Source organism: Hippoglossus hippoglossus, chromosome 1 (genome assembly GCF_009819705.1).
Source record: "Hippoglossus hippoglossus isolate fHipHip1 chromosome 1, fHipHip1.pri, whole genome shotgun sequence".
NCBI classification, from domain to species: domain Eukaryota; kingdom Metazoa; phylum Chordata; class Actinopteri; order Pleuronectiformes; family Pleuronectidae; genus Hippoglossus; species Hippoglossus hippoglossus.
This window is the reverse complement of record NC_047151.1, coordinates 28,380,510-28,398,195: the sequence shown is the minus strand read 5'-3', so window position 1 is coordinate 28,398,195 and position 17,686 is coordinate 28,380,510. Positions and strand designations below refer to the sequence as shown.

Here is a 17,686-nt window from a genome sequence, read left to right as displayed (position 1 = left end):
GAAAGAGCTTTCTGCTCCGCCAGCTGCAGGGGGCGCTGTTCCCGAGCAGCACTCTGAACTCCCAGTGGAGCAGGAGGAGTTTAAAGGTCCTCCTGAACATCAACAGGTTCAACAGAGTTCCTATTCCTGTTGATTTAGGGGGAGCTAGTGGCTAGTGGCTAGTGCTAGGTCACAAGTCCGTTGGGAACACAAACGCCTCAGCAGCACATTCTGCATCGTCCTCCTCGTCTTCCTCTGGAATATTCTCAGGCTCCCAAGTAAAGACGTCCGAGGCGTTGTCAGTGAACGACCCAGATCTGCTCCGGACCATCTCCCAGGGACACAGAGCATCACGCCGACCCAACGCTAAGTTCGTTTTGGACTCATCCATCTGTTCTGTGCCGATGTCAGTGAGAGTCTCCATATCTCCTGTCACTTCGTCTTTCTCACTGTGGCGAGTGTCGACGTCGGTTGATGTTTGTGGATCTGTCAAACAAACATCAGGTACAGCGCTATCCTGCTCTTTGACACTTCCCGGTTCTTCTGTGTCCCACGGACAAACATCTCCCGGAGCGCTGTCTTGATTTTTAAGAACTTTTGGTTCTTCTGTGTCCCACGGACAAACATCTGCCGGAGCGCTGTCTTGATTTTTAAGAACTTTTGGTTCTTCTGTGTCCCACGGACAAACATCTGCCGGAGTGCTGTCTTGTTTTTTAAGAACTTTTGGTTCTTCTGTGTCCCACGGACAAACATCTGCCGGAGTGCTGTCTTGTTTTTTAAGAACTTTTGGTTCTTCTGTGTCCCACGGACAAACATCTGCCGGAGTGCTGTCTTGTTTTTTAAGAACTTTTGGTTCTTCTGTGTCCCACGGACAAACATCTGCCGGAGTGCTGTCTTGTTTTTTAAGAACTTTTGGTTCTTCTGTGTCCCACGGACAAACATCTCCCAGAGCTGTGTCTTGTTTTTTAAGAACGTTTGGTTCTTCTGTGTCCCACGGACAAACATCTCCCCGAGCTGTGTCTTGTCTTAAATGACTGTCGGATATTTTGGGGGTCTCTGGCTTACCTGATTCCGGTCCTGCAGTTTCCCATGGACAAACATCTGCTTGTCGTTCCAGCCCCTGTGATGCCATCTTGGCAGCTGCATTACTTTCAGGGGACTCGGTGTCCCAGGGGCATACATTTACTCTTGTGTTGTCTTTTCCTTCAGTCTGAATCCGTGCATCTGTACCAGCGGAGACGTCCTCTTGTGAGTCTCCTGGTCCCTCTTGATTTCCAGTTTCCCAGGGACACACATCTACCTTGATGGTCATTTGTGAAGATGAGTCTGTGTTTGTTGGCTCTGTGCTTCCCTCGTCCCACGGACAAATAACTTCCACGATTTGAGGAGGATCAGGGAATTCCCATGGACAACTTTCCGATGTCTTGGTCCCTTGTTTACCCCAATCGTGAACAGCGGATACTGTTTTGAATTGTTGCTCATTGTTTACCATTTCTGTGGATGCACCAGGACACGTGGCAGGTTTCATAACCTCTTGTCGATGGGGAACTGCCAACGTTCCCTTGGTCTCCAAAGGATTTAGATTTTCATATACGACTTCAGCCTTGTCCTTAACATCCCAGGGACAAATATTAGTATATTCATTATCTTGTCTCACTGAAGGTTGGGGAGATTCTGCCGTCTCCCACGGACATATGTTTGCTGCAGGTTTCAAAGACTGTTGTCTCTGTGAATCTTTGGACAGAGTAGCACGAGAAATAACAGGAATATCTGCAGATTCCCACGGACGCACTTCACCACGACCACTCCCTTGTCTTCGCATATTCCCTTGCTCTTGAGAGTCCCATGGACAAACATTAGATACTTCAGATACCTGGGAATCCCAAGGGCAGACATCTGCTTTAAGGCTCTGCTGCCTCTTTGGTCCTTCTCCTTGCTGCAGAGCACCAGCTCCCTCCCATGGACACACATCTGCATGAGCCACATTGCGGACCGGAGTAATTCTGTAACTGCCTCTCCTGTGAGTTGAAGGAGTTCTTGAGCTGCTGGCAGTGTCCCAGGAGCTGATACTGCTGCGTTTGCTGTTCTGCCTTGATAGAAACACATTTTCGTAGGTGCCGTCTTTTTGCATATCATCCATGTCCCATGGGTATACGCCAGATTTTAAAATCACAAGCTTTCTTGGGCTTCTGTCCGAGGAATCCCCAGAGGACAGTCTGATTGCATGCTGCTTTACAAGGCATGGTTTTCCTTCTGGTGTCGTCATGCTTCTTTTCTGCAGTGACCTCTTCTCCATGCTTGGACGCCTGCTAGATGTTCCCAATCTGGGTGTTGTAGAAGCACTTTCCTGGCTTCTTTGTGAGACAGAATCTTCTTTATTTAAATGTCCGTCCTTACTGGATCTGCTTCCTGAATCCATGGACCCCATGGCTGACTTCACAGAGAGCCACTTACTGGTGGTGGTGCGGAAGGAGAAGACGCGCTGATCTTTGGTGAACTTTGGTCTCGGAGAGCCCGGTGCGCTTGCAGAAACAGAAGCTTGTGGTTTAGGTGACTCACTTTCACCTTGAAGTCCTCTGTCCTCAGAAGGAGTCTTCTGGACAGGCGGTAAATGGTCCCAGGGACAGACAAGTACCTGTGGAGATGCTGGCCTTTGTTCCTCACCGTCCTCAGAGTTTGCGTAGGTGACATGCTTCTGATTCCTATCGCCTGTTGGCTCTGGCTCCACCTCCCAAGGACAGACCTCCGCCTTGTCAAACGACTCGGACTGGAGAGCACTCCTGGTCTGGTCACTGATGGAAATGCTCTGCCGGGACCTGGTCAGCACTGTTCTGGCTCTGTTAACCTTTGGTATATTTTCCATAGAATGGGCGGTGGTGGAGGTGAGGCTCCAGGACTTATGGAGTCTGGTGTGATCGGGATGCAGGAGGTTGATATCAATAGTCAGGTTCTGGGCGCTGGCGGACTTGCAGACCCCTGGAGGAATATCTAAGGAGTCCGTCTGAGATCGCTGGGAGGGCGTCTTCACAACGTTGGCCTTTAACATGGAGTCGCGCATGGAAGCGTCTCGTTCTCTGACATAGTGATGTTCACTTTGGGACTTGCGCATGGACGGTGACGGGGACTTCATTGAACTTTTGTAACTGATACTGACGGCGTCTGGGTTCCTCCTGAAAGAGTCCGACATGTTCACACTTCTGTTGTGGAAGGATCCATCTCTGTCCTCGCGGCTGCACTGTCGGCTCATGGACTCTGGGATCTCAGCGATACGTTTAATAATGGACCTCCCCAGTGCACATCTAGAGCTCCGCTTCTTTGAGAGATGGGGGTTGTTTGCGGTCATCTTCTTCGTCTTGTGGACTTCTAACTGGGCATATAACTTCTTCAGTTCATCCTGGTGCATGTGAAGAAGGGTGGGGGTTGATGAAGGGATTGAGGAGATGGTTGAATTGATGGAGAAGAGGAAAAGACAAGGACAGTAACAAGTCAGAGGAAAGGTAGAATACAACATTCTACGTCTGACTCTATCTCCTGTTCATTTATAATTTAATTATCATTCATTTAAAATCTGTTTAAGTGAGTCTACATGTGGTCATGGTTAAAATTAGGTTTTTATTTTTTTCTTATTTAAATGTGACCTTTGGAATTTCTTCCACTGTTTGTAAATGATGTCCCAAAGCGAAGTGATAACATCGGTCTGAAGGGAAAAGAGAGTTTACCCGAAAGTCCTCCGGGTCCACACTGTGCTCGCTCCAAGCCGAGTGGAAGCTGCTGTTCAGGTACGAGCGCCGCAGGTCCACTTCGTCCTCATACACCTCTGCTGCGATCTCCTCCCTCCCGGGCTTGGACACGTGAAGAAACTGAGGAACAAACGTATACGATTCATACGTCCACACTTTGCAAAGGAGAACGTTATGTGTTTACGAGATTATCAAGATGTTGTGGAATGTGGATCAAGTCAGAAGAGTCCTGACAATCACATTCAGTTAAGATGCTTGTTGGTCCAATACAGTTTCATAAACTCCTTTGTATCCAAAAGATGCCGACACGATAACCAAAAGTATATTTCACTAACAAAGCAAGCTGAAGCAAACAAAGTTCTGTTGAGGGTGATGTTCTAAAATCACCTCTGAGCTTTTATCTCTGCCACCTTTAGCTCAGCAAAGATTCCACCCACAGAAAAAGGTAAAGTGTTTTCCCCCCTGTCCATTTGTTAATCAGAAACAACTTCCTTTCTGATCGTGACAGGAAATGGGCCAAGAAGCTCATCGTAAAACTTTGAAGCAGCTTCAGACCAAGCGGCAGATACAGTATTTTTTCAAATCACTTTCTTAAACATTGTGAGATTGGACATTTTGGATTCAGACATATTTAGGAGACGGATGTTTGATGGATGTATGAGCTCATGTCTTTAACACAGTATTTGTTGTAACTCACATTACAAATATATATATATATTGCCATTATATGTAAAATATAAAACATATTACGTACATGTTGCAGTCTACACACACAAACACCTGAATGTTCAAATGCAAAAAGTGTAATTTAAATGATATTTCAAGCCTTAAAAGTGAGAATGTCCCATTGACAGAAGGAAACATCTTTTTACTCTCACTCCTTCTTCTACTTTAGAATCGATGAACTTCTACCTTGGGAATGAAGAGCAGGGCGAGCGTCACAGTGATGGTGACATGAGTGTGCGTGAAGGAGAGCAGCAACATCCAGTCAGGATGGAGAGAGGGGAAGGTGAACCTGAGGGAGACGGAGAGAAGACGTCAGTTCCCCTCAGCTGCTGTTTGCACGTGTGGTCACTCACGTTGTCGCCGTTTACCTGAACAGTTGGAACATGGAGGAGAGGAGCAGCTCGTTGTGGATGGCGATGCCCATGTAGCGAGGCTCGTGGAAGGCCGAGGGCACCGGCCGGACGGCGGTCCACAGGGAGCTCCCCCAGCACAGGAACAGAAGCTCGGCTGAGGCAGAAGAAAAGTCAGAAGAAAAGTCGGGACTGATGGAAATTCAGTTTAACACTTCGTGATATTTTCTATCCTGTTTCCACAGAAACTACCGGACGCATTACCACGAAACTTGGAAGGATGAGGTTTGGGTCAGGGAAGAACTCATTACATTTTGGTGTGGATCAAGAATTTCTTTGTTAGCTTAATTTAACAATCTGTTAACATGTTATATATCATATATATATATAACATGTGTTTCTAGTTTGTTTGTTACATTAAATAGTTTCGTCCCACATCCGTCCCACATATGGTGTGGAACGATCTGGGCCACAAGTAGCCATAGAAATACCGCTGGTCAACCAAAGGTGGCCAGAATTGGTCTTGTGCTATTTGGGCCATATTCACCTTTTACCACATGGGTCGCTTCAGGTTCACATCCAGATGACACCTTACCTAGGGCCACGCATGTTTGCCAAATAAGGGCCACATCTGTATTAATCTATTTATTCAGGCCGACAAGAAGGTCAGAAGTGGCCAACATCCATCTGGGAAATGATTATTGTGATGCTAAATATTATATAAACTGTCCCTCAAGAAGTTACGGCTGGTGTCAGTGAGAAGTTAGATGTAAAATAAAAGGAGTTGGGCAGAGGTTGAAAAAAAGGTTCATAATTTAAGTCACAATACGATCAAATTGAGTTGATTGAGCTTTAAAAAATGTTTCTTCTCATCCCAGTTTCTCAGTAAATCCAGTTCACTGAATAAATGAAACATTGTTTTGCTGAAAACTGCTGAGTCTCTAACCGCTGCCACTCACCCACAGCCATCATGTAGTCCCAGCGGTCCAGGTAACACAGGTTGAAGCCCTGTCCCTCTGTCGTGTTGGTTGTGACGAACACCGGGATGTTCCTGTCGCGGTTCTGGAGGACGCCCACCGTCCACGCACACAGGAACCAGCTGACCGTCATCAGCATGACTCCCAGGATCCTCAGCAGGTGGAGGCTGGACATGTAGGGCACCCGCTGGGCCGTGCGTGAGAGGAACACCTTCAGCACCCTGGAGAGAGGCGAGAGTGAATGTTTTACTGCTGAAGACAAAGTGTCGGTGAAAGAAGTAAAAACTCAATCGAGGGGATTTTCATCAAGATCGAAAACAAGTAGCTAAGCTCGTTTTGAATTATCTTTTTTTTTAACTTATCAAATCATCCCCACACAGCTAAAACTCATTTATATCATTTATATCTAAATGCACTTTATTGATTTATCTTTACATTTCCATCATTTGTTTCCCATGTGCATTAGCTGCTAATTGTTTTTCTTTAAATCACAATCAAGATTAGATTCATTGTCTTGAATCATTTTCCAGCTTCTGTTTTTAGATTTTAATTCTGAATTCTGATTATTTAGAACAGTAGTAATGGGTTTTAATTGACCGACGGACAGTTGATCTTCAGGTTTTGAACTGAAAACTGAAATATGTAAACGTACCTGTACATCTTCAGAGTGACTGTGCCGTAGACGATGGAGAAGCCGAGCATTCGGACCCAGCGCAGCAGGATGCACCTGAAGGTGCTCGGCTTGAAGTAAAGGATGAAAACCTGCAGGACGGAGAGAAAGTTGACTATAAGTTTAAAATGAGGTATTTTCACTGTCAGAAACGTGTATTTGCAGTATTATGATGTCACAGTGAAAATATCATCACTTTATCATTTGTCAAAAAAATTGCTCAGCTCCTTGATTCTTGACTAACGGCCAAAAAGACCTTTGACCTTTGACCACCAAGTTGTTCTTGACTTCCCTTCTGGACAAATCACATTCACGTGACGGACAAACTAAAAGCATGAACCCTGCCTGTTGCTGGTCCCAGTCAACAACAGGTCGTACCTCCCACTCTGTGCAGTGTGTGACAGCAGAGCGGACGACGGTAATCCAGGAACTAAAGCTCATTCTGCTGTGGCAGTCGGTGTCAGTCACTCTGGATAAGAGCATCAGCTGAAAACCACTCATGAAGGATAACGTCCTCAGAGGGAAACATGTATAGACGCCGTGCAGAGGACGGTGGGTTTAATCAGCATCGACGTCTCGGTTACAGACGGAGCTGCTCCAGGAGTCATCGGACCGGTTGATCCGTCAGAGGAGAGCTGACGTAGACTTAGGGTCTGAATCCCTCTGAGGACGTGGTCCACCCGGCCTATGAAGACCACTTCCTCCAACTCTACATCATCCTCTTGCCTTTTATTTTGAAATATTTACTTTTATTTCCGTGTCACCTGGACGACCTTCATCAAACCAACAAGCAAAAAAATAAATAACTAAAATCCAAATATAAACCAGGATCCAGTGAGTTTAGATGTGGACAGTTGGGCGTTGTGGAGGTTTGTGCTCTTCTGAGTGACATCCTGGTTTTAATCTTTGAACTACATATGAACCATATTCAGCACTTTGCTAATTTCCACTTGTCGTCCAATAGACAGACGTGGACGTATAGTCTCCGAGTCCGGATGTTGATGCTGAAATTCCCCTCGAATCAAACATGGAGGTAACGTTGATGACAACACCTCAGGGTTTCACTTCTGAGGCCTGATTTGATTTTCCTCTCGGCTGCTACAGAACACAATCCACAGTCATTTGCCTGAATTGGGATTATTTTTTTTAGGATTATAATTAGGACGGAGACCCAGGTTCAGCTGAGGCAAGACGAGTGTGATAGGCTGAGACGCCTGTCACTCAAGTAAAGCAGGGACGCGCTCATCTAATCTGTGGTTCCGGCCCTGATGCAGAAATCACTTTGCCGTTAACCGTGGTGGAGGAATGCGTTCGCCGGGCGCCGCTCGATTCTGCCTGTTAATCTGTAGGTGAGCTGCAGCCCACATATCTTACTGTAGCTCTGAAAGTTCGATGAAAGGTCAGAGGTCGCTCTCTCATCTCAGCGAGGGGTCAGATGTGGTTTGATCTACAAACAGTGGGCTGCTGGAGGACGGTCACAGAGGCTGCTCTCTAAATGCAGCTGGAACATCGTCACAGGAGCTTCTGTCAGACTGAGACTGAGCCGCTCGCCAGGGTCCTCGTGTCGGAGTCTCAGTTTGAGATGCTGAAGCTCCCACACTTAACCACACTCAGGTTCCTCGTATCTTTTGGGGTTCGGGTTAATCCTCTAATCGTGTCGTCACCCGTGGGTTTGTGAGCTGCTGGTTTGAAGCCTCAGTTCGACATCTTGTCCAGCGCCATCTTGTTTTTTTTTTAAAACATATTTGGAGGAGCAGGGGGTGGAGCCTGACTGAGAGCTAGAGGACACGCCCACTAACACCTTCCATCTGCACCCATTGGACACTACCAGCTGTCAATCACACTGTGGTATCCCCCCCCCCCCCCAATACAGCCGGTGCTTTATGGTCTGTTTGACTCTAAATGATCATAATTCACTAAATGAACATCAGTTGTTTGAAGAAGACTTGAAACTAGAGACTGAGACATAAACTCCTGAATGTTTCCTGACGTTATAAAGTGAGAAGAAGAGTCACTTTCTATAGACTTCTATAGAAACTACCAGAGGAGTCGCCCCCTGCTGGTCAGTACACAGAAGACAGGATTCAGGCATTTCTGCCTTGGCTTCCCTTTCTGGATCCGGAGTCTACGTCCATGTTCATAAACAGTCTATGATTTGGATTGGATTTGATCAGCGTCTCTGTTTGTCCTGGAGAGGACGAGATCCCTGAGGACGCTTCCGAACCTGTTCTGATTGAGAGACCCCGAGTTCTTCTTCCAACATAAACATTCAATGGCTTAAACGCGACAATTATCCCACTTTGAACCACGGCACCAGTGTGTGGTGAAGAGGAGCCGAGACCATTCCTCCCTTTCAAAGTAATCACTCATCAATAATCTCCGAGCGCAGGATCCCTCAGCGTCCGCAGGGATGAGGTCACATCGACCGACACTCTGAGAGAAACGGGCGAAAAGTCACGACCGACCGACGTAATCACTCTTTAATTGGTTCAATGATTCAGAAAATGGATTGGCGTTGTGAAAGTGCCGACCGCCCACCCACCCCCCATTTCCTCTTATGCACACAAACACGCCCCCACCCCATTTCCCCCCCCCAACCCCAACCCTAACCCTACCCCCCCACGCATCGTCCATTATGATATAATCCGTGGCGCCGTGCAGTGATCTGTAAAGAGCTGTAATCTGCCACACTCTCAGCCGACCGGTCACACACTCACCGGGAAGTAGAGGAGCAGAGAGCCGAACAAGATCATCTCCAGCAGCAGGAGGCCGGACGCTCGGATCCGCTGAAGGAGGAGAAGGAGGAGGAGAACAAGTCGTGAGATGATGAGGTGAAAGGACCACGTTCACCATTTGAGAGTCTTGTGTAGATTGTACATCTCAGGTGAAGTCGCACCCAGGAGAGAGTCACGCTGAGCGTCCACTTGTAGAACGGCTCTGGTTCCAGAAGTAAATTTCTGATTCAGACCAGCGACGAGATGAATCATAACCATAAAACATTCAATTCAGAGACAAAAACTATTTGGAAAACGAGTGAAGAAACTACAGATCCAATAAACCAGAGCTGCAGCCAAGCAATAGCAAAACTAGTCCCTTTAATACACGTGAAAATAGGTTTAGGACTTTTCTCTTTGCTAACCACGACGAAGCGAAAGTCAAATTCAATAATTCTAAATTCAACTTGCTTTCAAGCTGTTCAACTTGTTTAAGTTATTTTTAAAAACATAATAAACCAATGATTATTTCTTGGCTTTTATAAACTTCAACTCCTTTGAGTCTCAGCTGTGGAGACACATCCGAACGTCATCTGAGCTGCAGGTGTTTCATGAAAACCATGAAAGTTTGAAGCAGCTGTGCAGCAGATACTCAATTAACTCCATTTAAAAAGAAAAGCCCAACGTCAGGTTTCCACTGTCTAGAAAGTTGTTCAAAGATCATATAATCTTTTTGGTGATCATTTCTGATATTTCTTGCTGAATTTAAACATATTGCAGCTCTGACTCACCCGGTTTCGACGATGCCTGTAGGCCGCCAGCATGCTGACGAAGATGAGGAGCATGAAGACCCCCTGGATGGCCAACACGGAGGCCCTGAGGAGCCAGTCCTCCTGCACCCAGCAGGGGGCGCCGTCCTCACAGCTCTTACAGCCCGGCCAGCACGGGAGACAGATGGGCATGTTCGGGTAACACACGCCGCCGCCGTCACTCGCGTTCACAGGGCCACCATCTGCATCGCACACAGACACATGCATCGACACCTACACAAACCCACGTGAGGGACTCGCACATGTGACTTCAAACTCAAGATGTGTCTCTTGATTGTGAAATAACCAGATAAGCAGGCGGGAAACCTTTAGCCTGCAAAGAGTCTGGGTTCGATTCCCAAATGTTCACGAGTTCTGTCCACGTTGCTGCACTGGTGATGACAGCTTTTATAGAGAAATGGCCGCTCGCCCAAAACATCTGGATCGCCCCCTGGTGGCTGGCTGCAGTATAGGACATAAACCCCACCTCCTCCATGTTGGTAGATGGGACATGGTTTCTGTCATTTCAGGTCGTTCCTACCACACTGATGTTTGTTCAAGTGTTTGTGATCAGTGGGACCTCGATGCTCCAACAGTGACTCTGAAATAGGACGATGTGAAGGTATTAAATTAACCTCAGGGGTTAGAGGTGAGGGATCCACTCACCTGAGTCCAGAGGAAAGATCTCCGGGTTGAAGAAGCCCTCTTTACAGCGGCAGCAGTACTGACCCAGGCGGAAGCCCCGGCCTGGTGCTGGCACACACTGCAGACGAGAAAGGGACGTTTTCAGTTTGTAGTATTTTCCTTTGAGTAGTAAAAACATTAAGAAGGGGGGGGGGGGGTCTATTTTACGTGTCTACGCCCAGAGACTGTTTCATAATCGTGTGTATATATAAAGTTCAGTGTTTAAAGGAAGAGATTAACATAAAAAGATTAAAAACCAAACAAATGTCGAGTCTCAGGTTGAAATAAATTTGAATCATTTTCCTGTTGATGCTGTGAAGCTGAATGAATGAAGGTTAAAAAACAGGGTCACATTACTCTCTCACTCTGTTTCCTACTGATGCTCGGGACAGTGACACACACACACACACACACACACACACACACACACACACACACACACACACACACACACACACACACACACGGTGATGCTCTGTGTGTTAATCTAAGTTAAGAGCTAAATGGACACATAATGCCTCTACTGAAAGCTTTATCCTTTTTCTAGAGAAATCCTGTTCCCATGTACACACGCACACGCACGCACGCACACACACACACACACACACACACACACACACACACACACTGGCCTCTCATACATACATAGGTACAAACTCGTGACCCTCTTCAGATGTCCATGGACCTGATGCCGCGGGCTGAACATTAATGTGATATGGATTATATGCAGCGGTCAACTTAATTCTCTTCATGGCTGCATCTCAATTCAACAGATAGTAAATCAGCAGATTCCCTCATCGGTGACGTTCAGGTTGAGACCAGGGCTCATCACTGTCAAACACTTTCACGCTGCGCGGCCGCAAAAGGTTTGTTTGCATCAAATGAATCTTGTGTGTTTGTGTTGTTTCATGTCCCGCGCTCTGCTCGCTGACGTCTCCAACACTGGAAACTCCTTTATACATGTACTTATACGTGGAAACATGATCGTAAAGCCATAAAAGTACTGCAGCGGCACCTGGAAACCGTAGATACCTCCATGCAGAGACATTGAAAACTCATTGCACTGCAGCAGGTTTATCGAACACTGAATGTGTGGAGTTGGAAATTGAAAGCCCAAATGACTGAGATGTAAACAGAGACATCAACATGAGATAAGACGCATCGAGACGTGACGAGGGACGACTTGTGATAGGACGATACAGGACGAGGTCTTAGGAGACGTGATGAGGGGACAAGGAGGTGACCAACAACATGCTCTGCAGAGTGAAAGGCTTTGAATCCTTAAGGTAGGACACAGGGGGCGTTTGGGGATTTTGGGGGCAGTTCTTCTCTTGTCTTTCAGTCCTCCTGTGAGTGCGGTGCATAAAGGGGAAGTATGTCAGCGGGCTGGATTAGCGCCATAATCCATCAGATCATCCCACAGCCCGCCACCCAGCACAGCCATCTTTAAATAGATGGCTGAGATGAGAGGTAGAGGATTGGGTCTGGACAGAAGGGCCGGCAGGGAAAAGGGCGACTGACGCAGAAAGACTGGTGGCGATGGAGGAGGGGAATGAAAGTGTGAATGAGTTAAAGGATAAAAGGCAGAAAACAGAGCAATTAGTGCAGACAGAAAGGGCTTAAGGCTTTTTTAGAGGTCGCCAACAGTTACGAGTGAATATGTGTGATGCAACTAAAAGTCACAAACATGAATTACACAGTTCCAACACTGTCTCCACTTTAGATCCGTGGTTCCAACCTGTTCACCCTCAGAAGAACCAAACCCCACTTCTGATCTCCACAGGTCAGCTTCTTCTAACTCTGTCAACAGTTCAACACTTAGTTCTCTGACCTCTTGGGGGGGAACCAGGATTCCTGAGTTCTCGCTGGTTTGCAAAGACATCTGAGTCTGAAGCTTCATGTGTTTGTTCATAGTTTCATCTGATCTGTTAGTTCTGGTTTCACGTTGTAATTTAGGGACTAAAGAGTTTTGTCTGACATACGTTCGTCCTGTCGTCATCACCTACGTGGGCGGAGTCTACCTATACTGGACTCTGATTGGTTTGTAGACGCCGTCTGACGTGGGCGTGTTGTCAGTAGTCTTTCTTCTTCTATTGTTTAATTCTGTCTCTACTTCCTGTGATTGGTCCAAAAGTCCAAACTATCCAACAAAGTGTTTTCACTGCAAACCAACAGAACCTGGTTCAGTTTGATCCAGACCCAGAACTCCTCTTCTGCTCTGAGGAACCTTTCACACCTGATGTTCAGGTTCAGACTGAACTGAAGAGTCTGAAGCTCTGAACCCAACCAGGTGTGAACGAGCCTCATGCTCCTCAGTAGATCATCTGCAGTGAAGACAGATTTTCTCCTTTATCTTAATACTTTGTGCAAAGCTCTAATTGGTTGTTTCTCAAATGGCACAACGCCCGACCAATGAAAGTGTGGAACCAGGTGACGTGAAAGACAAACCAGCCATCGAACATTCACATTTCCCTCTTTACCACCACACTGCTGCTCTCGAACTCAGGAGGAGGAAACAGGAAGAGAAGCCAGTAAATGTTTTTAACACCAAATCCAACCCGCTGAGCCAAAGATGATGATGATGATTGTTTCATTAACCGATGAGGCTGATGGGCTTAGCGTGATTTTGTGTTACACAAAAAGTGGACATCCTGATGGCTCATTAATCAAAGGTGCAGTACAGTATGTACAGTATGTACAGTATGTACACTGTCCTGGGCTCAGCCAATGTTCACCACTTTGAACCATCTACTAAATATTCCACACTTCAATTATAACTATGGGGATTATTAAATTATTTTTTCCATATTTTTGGCTGTAAATGATTGTTAAGTACAAAAATATGAAATAACCAGTAACTATGAAACAGCTCTGTACTGACTTCAACTGGGATTTGAGATCCCTGACCTTTGACCGCCCAAAGCCAACCAGTTGATCCATCTAATCCGTTCTTTTGATATCGTATTCACAAAGTAGGACGCAGGTTCTGGTTGAGGTCATTCAACAGACAAAAAGGATTTCGTGAGGTCACAGTGACCTTTGACCTTTGACCATCAAATTCTAATCAGTTCATCCTTGATTCAAAGTTAAAGTTTGTACCAAATTTGAAGAAAGTCCCTCGATTCATTCCTGAGATATTGTGTTCACAAGAATGGGACGGGCATGCAACCTGAAGACATAACGCCTCCGGCCACTGGGTGGCGCCAGCGTGGAGGCATATAAACAATACTCTTGCGTCGCGGGACGGTTTGAGGTCGTTGCCTCGGTCAGAGAAAGAAAGACTGACTTTATAGTTTGTGTGTTTTGTGTCTCAGAGAGAAAATAATCAATAGATTAACCATAAAGAATTGTAATAAAAACTCTTATTAGCATCTGTTAGTTTCTGTCTCTGGCCCTCGTGTCGGCGTGTTTACCTCCATGCTGGTGCGGTTGCACTGGTGTGTATCAGCAAACCAGCTGTCTCCCGTTGCACACTGGTCCAAGTCGATGTCCTGGATGTTGACGTCCACACGGATCACACCTCTGACGCAGAGAGACAAGAGACGGGTGAGTGTCCTCAGATTAATCGTTACTTTCCTCTGCAGAAACCTGTGTGGCCTTTACATGGATTCTCTTTCTAAATGTAAGATTTTATATCTGTTGAATCAAACGTTATTTATCCCACGTGCTGATCAAATGTTTCTGGAGGGCGGAGGAGGGTGAAATACAAAACCTGCAGCTGGAACTTTCAACACCTCTGTCCATTTCACGTACTTAAAAAGAAAAGAGTCACAGTTTGAGGTTTGTGTGAAATGTCTCCCTGGTTGTGAACATGTTTCACTGGCAGAAAATACAAGAGAAGCTCCAGTAAAGAGCTTGAAACAACAGCTGCTGGTCACTTCTGTCCACATTAAATAACTTAAACCTGCAAGAAGACTGAAGGATGTGAGAGAGTCTTTAATTCACTGTATGTTCACCTCATTGAGATGAATCAGTAACAATAACTGATGACGTCCACATTGGTCACATAATCCTGGAGCAACCAGATATTACGTGTGTGTGTGTGTGTGTGTGTGTGTGTGTGTGTGTGTGTGTGTGTGTGTGTGTGAGTGTGTTAGAGTGTGTGTTAGAGTGTGGGCCCTGACCTGAACTCAGGTGTCAGGTCGGGCTTGAGGCCGTAGAAAGACGTGGACAGCGTCAGCATCCATCCTGGCACAAAGCGTCCGTCCTCACAGTCCAGAAAGGGGGCGCTGGCCCAGCGCACCCCGCTGCGATTGGTCACGTAACTGTCCCCCTGCCCCCACTTGGGCGTGTCCAAGGTGCTGAGGTCATTGAGCAGCACCCGCTTAGACAGGGCTGCCATTGGCTGGTTGGACTCTGGGAACTTAAAGCTTGTGAACCAGCTGTCGTCGGGGGCCGGGGCCGGCGGGTGCAGGCTCCCCCAGGCCTTGGATAAGTCCTGTAGGATGATGGTCTGCACCTTGGCCGTGGGGTTGCGGGTGGCTCGGAGCACCAGCTGTGGCACCGGGTTGGTGGGGTCGGCATCGAAGGTGAGCAGGGCCTGCTGGATGAGCACGTCGGCCTCCAGGAGGGCCCGGACCAGGGCGTGGTACCACTCCATGTCCTCCTGCACCGTGCTCTCCCGCAGGTCACTGGCCTGGAAGATCATGTTGAGGAAGTTGGCAGTACTTGCCAGTGCGTCCAGAGCCGGCCGGAGGGGGGGGCCAAAGCCGATGGGCAGGGACCCGGTCTGCCCCACTGAGCTGTACGCCCGTGAGCAGCGTGCCACCTCCAGAGTGAAGGGGTCTCCCGTGTACAAGAAGGTCTCAGCTGGAGTCCAGTCATCCTCCTCCTGTGTGGGAGCCTCTGAAGCTGTGGCTGCAAACCCAGAAGGCTCTGAGGGTCTGAAGCTCCCGGAGGGGTCTGAAGTTCTTGTGCTGTTTGTCAAAGACTCGGTGCTGTTGTCTGACTCCACCAGGACTCCTGGTGTGGAGTCTGGAGTCACCTGGGCTCGGAGGAGGGATGGGAGCAGAAGAAGAAGCCAAAGAGGATCCATCCTGAGGAGGAAGAGGAGGAGGAAGAGGAGCAGGGGGTCACACACCTTCTCTTTGCGGCTCGGAGCCTCTTTCAGTCAAACTTGAGCAGAAAACTCGTCACATGTTGGCAGAGCTCCGCACTTTCTGCAGCGGCGGGTGTTTGTCTCCATCACACTCGGAACGCACTGATCCATCTGTGCGCCGCCCGGGCACATGCGCGCACCCCCCCTGCGCTCCTGCACGCTCTCGCAAGAAAATGTCATAAAAGCTGCGTGTCCTCGGTGGTGGTGGAGGTGGGAGGAGGCGGCGGCTGACAGGGGGAGAGATCCCTGCATCTCTGCGCTCCGTCAGCTCCTCCAGTGTTCAGCCGCCCGTGAGGCTCCAGAGCAAAATACACGCGAGGAGGAGGAGATGATGGGGATGGAGGGAGGAGGATGGAGGGAGGAGGAGGAGATGATGGGGATGGAGGGAGGAGGAGGATGCAGGAGGATGGAGGGAGGAGGAGGGGATGATGGGGATGGGTGGATGCAGGAGGAGGATGGAGAGGAGGGAAAAGCCTCAAAGTTGGGGGATCCCCATGTCTGGTGGGAGGAGGCGGGAGGTGGAGAGCAGCGTGTTGTCGAGATGGAGGGATGAAGAGAGAAGAGTAGATTCCCTCTCTCTCCTCCTCACTCTTCTTCTTCTCCTCCTCTCACCCGCTCTCTCTCAGTCTATCTGTTGCTCCACAGAGCTTTCAGCTCATCTGACGGAGGCTGCTGTGATGCTCGACCATCCTCTCTCTCTCTCTCTCTCTCTCTCTCTCTCTCCAACCCCCCCTCCCACCTCCACCACTCCTCACCCCCTCTCTCACATCACCTCCCTCTCTTCTCCTCTTTTCCCTTCATCCCTTCATTCACACTGTGCCTCCCTCCTCCTCCGTATCGACAGGGACGTTCATCAGTGCTGAAAGGTGATGAGAGTGGTACATCTGTTGTGTGTGTGTGTGTGAGTGTGTGTATATGTGTGTGTGTATGTGAGTGTGAGTGTGTGAGTGTGTGTATATGTGTGTGTGTATGTGTGAGTGTGTGTGAGGATGATGCAGTCGGTGAGAGATGAGGGTTAAGCTCTGCTGCATTTGGGCGTCCATCAAGGATCCCCTTGATGGACGCATGGATGGATGGATTAACCCCTCCTTCACTGGAAGAGTGGATGGATGCTCTTTAACTGCACACACACACACGCACACACACACACACACACACACACACACACACACACACACAAACTTAGGGATATGATAAATACACAAAGTTGACGTTTGTAGATCACACACATGAAAATAACAAGAAGCTATTTGATTTCATTCTTTCTTGTTTTTGTGATGTCAGGGAATTCCCTGTGTGAGTGTGTGTGTGTGTGTGTGTGTGTGTCTGTGTCTGTGTGTGAGTGTGTGTGTGTGTGTGTGTGTGTGTGTCTGTGTGTGTGTGTGTGTGTGTGCATGCACCAAACTCTGGATGAGAGATGCTGCATCAGAAGTGTGAGGAGAAAAAATAAAAAGGGAAGGAGCGAGAAAGAGAGAGAGAGCGAAATGAAGCGTTCTCACTGGGAGGAGTGATGCAGGCAAGAGTCCTTGTGTCGGTGACCATGGCAACAGGTTTCTGAGAATCACCCCCCCCATCCCCAATTCCCCACCACCACCCACCCCCCACACACACAAAATCACCTTCCATTCACACACACACACACACACACAAACATATCCTCAAACACCACCCCCACCCCGGGACTTCACTGCAGAAGGCGAAGGTGCTGCAGTCGAGCCGGAGGAAGACAATAAGGCACTGAGTGTGTGTGTGTGTGTCTGTGTGAGTCTGTGTGTGTGTGTGTGTCTGTGTGTCTGTTGCAGTCTTATCATGTTCCTGGCTGCTCTCGTGCAGTTTTAAAGAGAAGTTGCCGTCAGTTAAACACCACATTCTGCTCACACACAACATAACTTCTGACATAAAACTTTACATTTTAAACATTCTTTGGATCAATCCCTAA

At 47.8% G+C, this 17,686-nt stretch overlaps 1 protein-coding gene across 1 annotated transcript; it reads right to left on the bottom strand.

Annotated features, from left to right (window-relative positions):
- Positions 1-24: 24 nt before the first annotated feature.
- On the bottom strand, positions 25-16,526 carry si:ch211-156l18.8 (probable G-protein coupled receptor 158). The gene is made up of 11 exons (XM_034599980.1): positions 14,774-16,526; positions 14,063-14,171; positions 10,632-10,728; positions 9,948-10,168; positions 9,160-9,228; positions 6,425-6,534; positions 5,755-5,993; positions 4,814-4,952; positions 4,632-4,734; positions 3,699-3,839; positions 25-3,373 (listed from the first exon to the last, which is right to left on the bottom strand). Exons 1-11 carry the CDS (start codon positions 15,682-15,684, stop codon positions 170-172), a joined length of 5,343 nt encoding a protein of 1,780 aa, XP_034455871.1. The 5' UTR covers positions 15,685-16,526; the 3' UTR covers positions 25-169.
- Between the last annotated feature and the right edge of the window lie 1,160 nt (positions 16,527-17,686).

Coding starts and splice junctions, on each gene's coding strand:
- si:ch211-156l18.8 (XM_034599980.1), bottom strand. CDS start 15,684: ATGGATCCTCTTTGGCTTCTTCTTCTGCTCCCATCCCTCCTCCGAGCC. Junction 9,229..9,947: donor ACAGGCATCGTCGAAACCGG/GTGAGTCAGAGC, acceptor CTCCTCCTTCAG/CGGATCCGAGCGTCCGGCCT. Junction 4,735..4,813: donor TCCATGTTCCAACTGTTCAG/GTAAACGGCGAC, acceptor CGTCTCCCTCAG/GTTCACCTTCCCCTCTCTCC.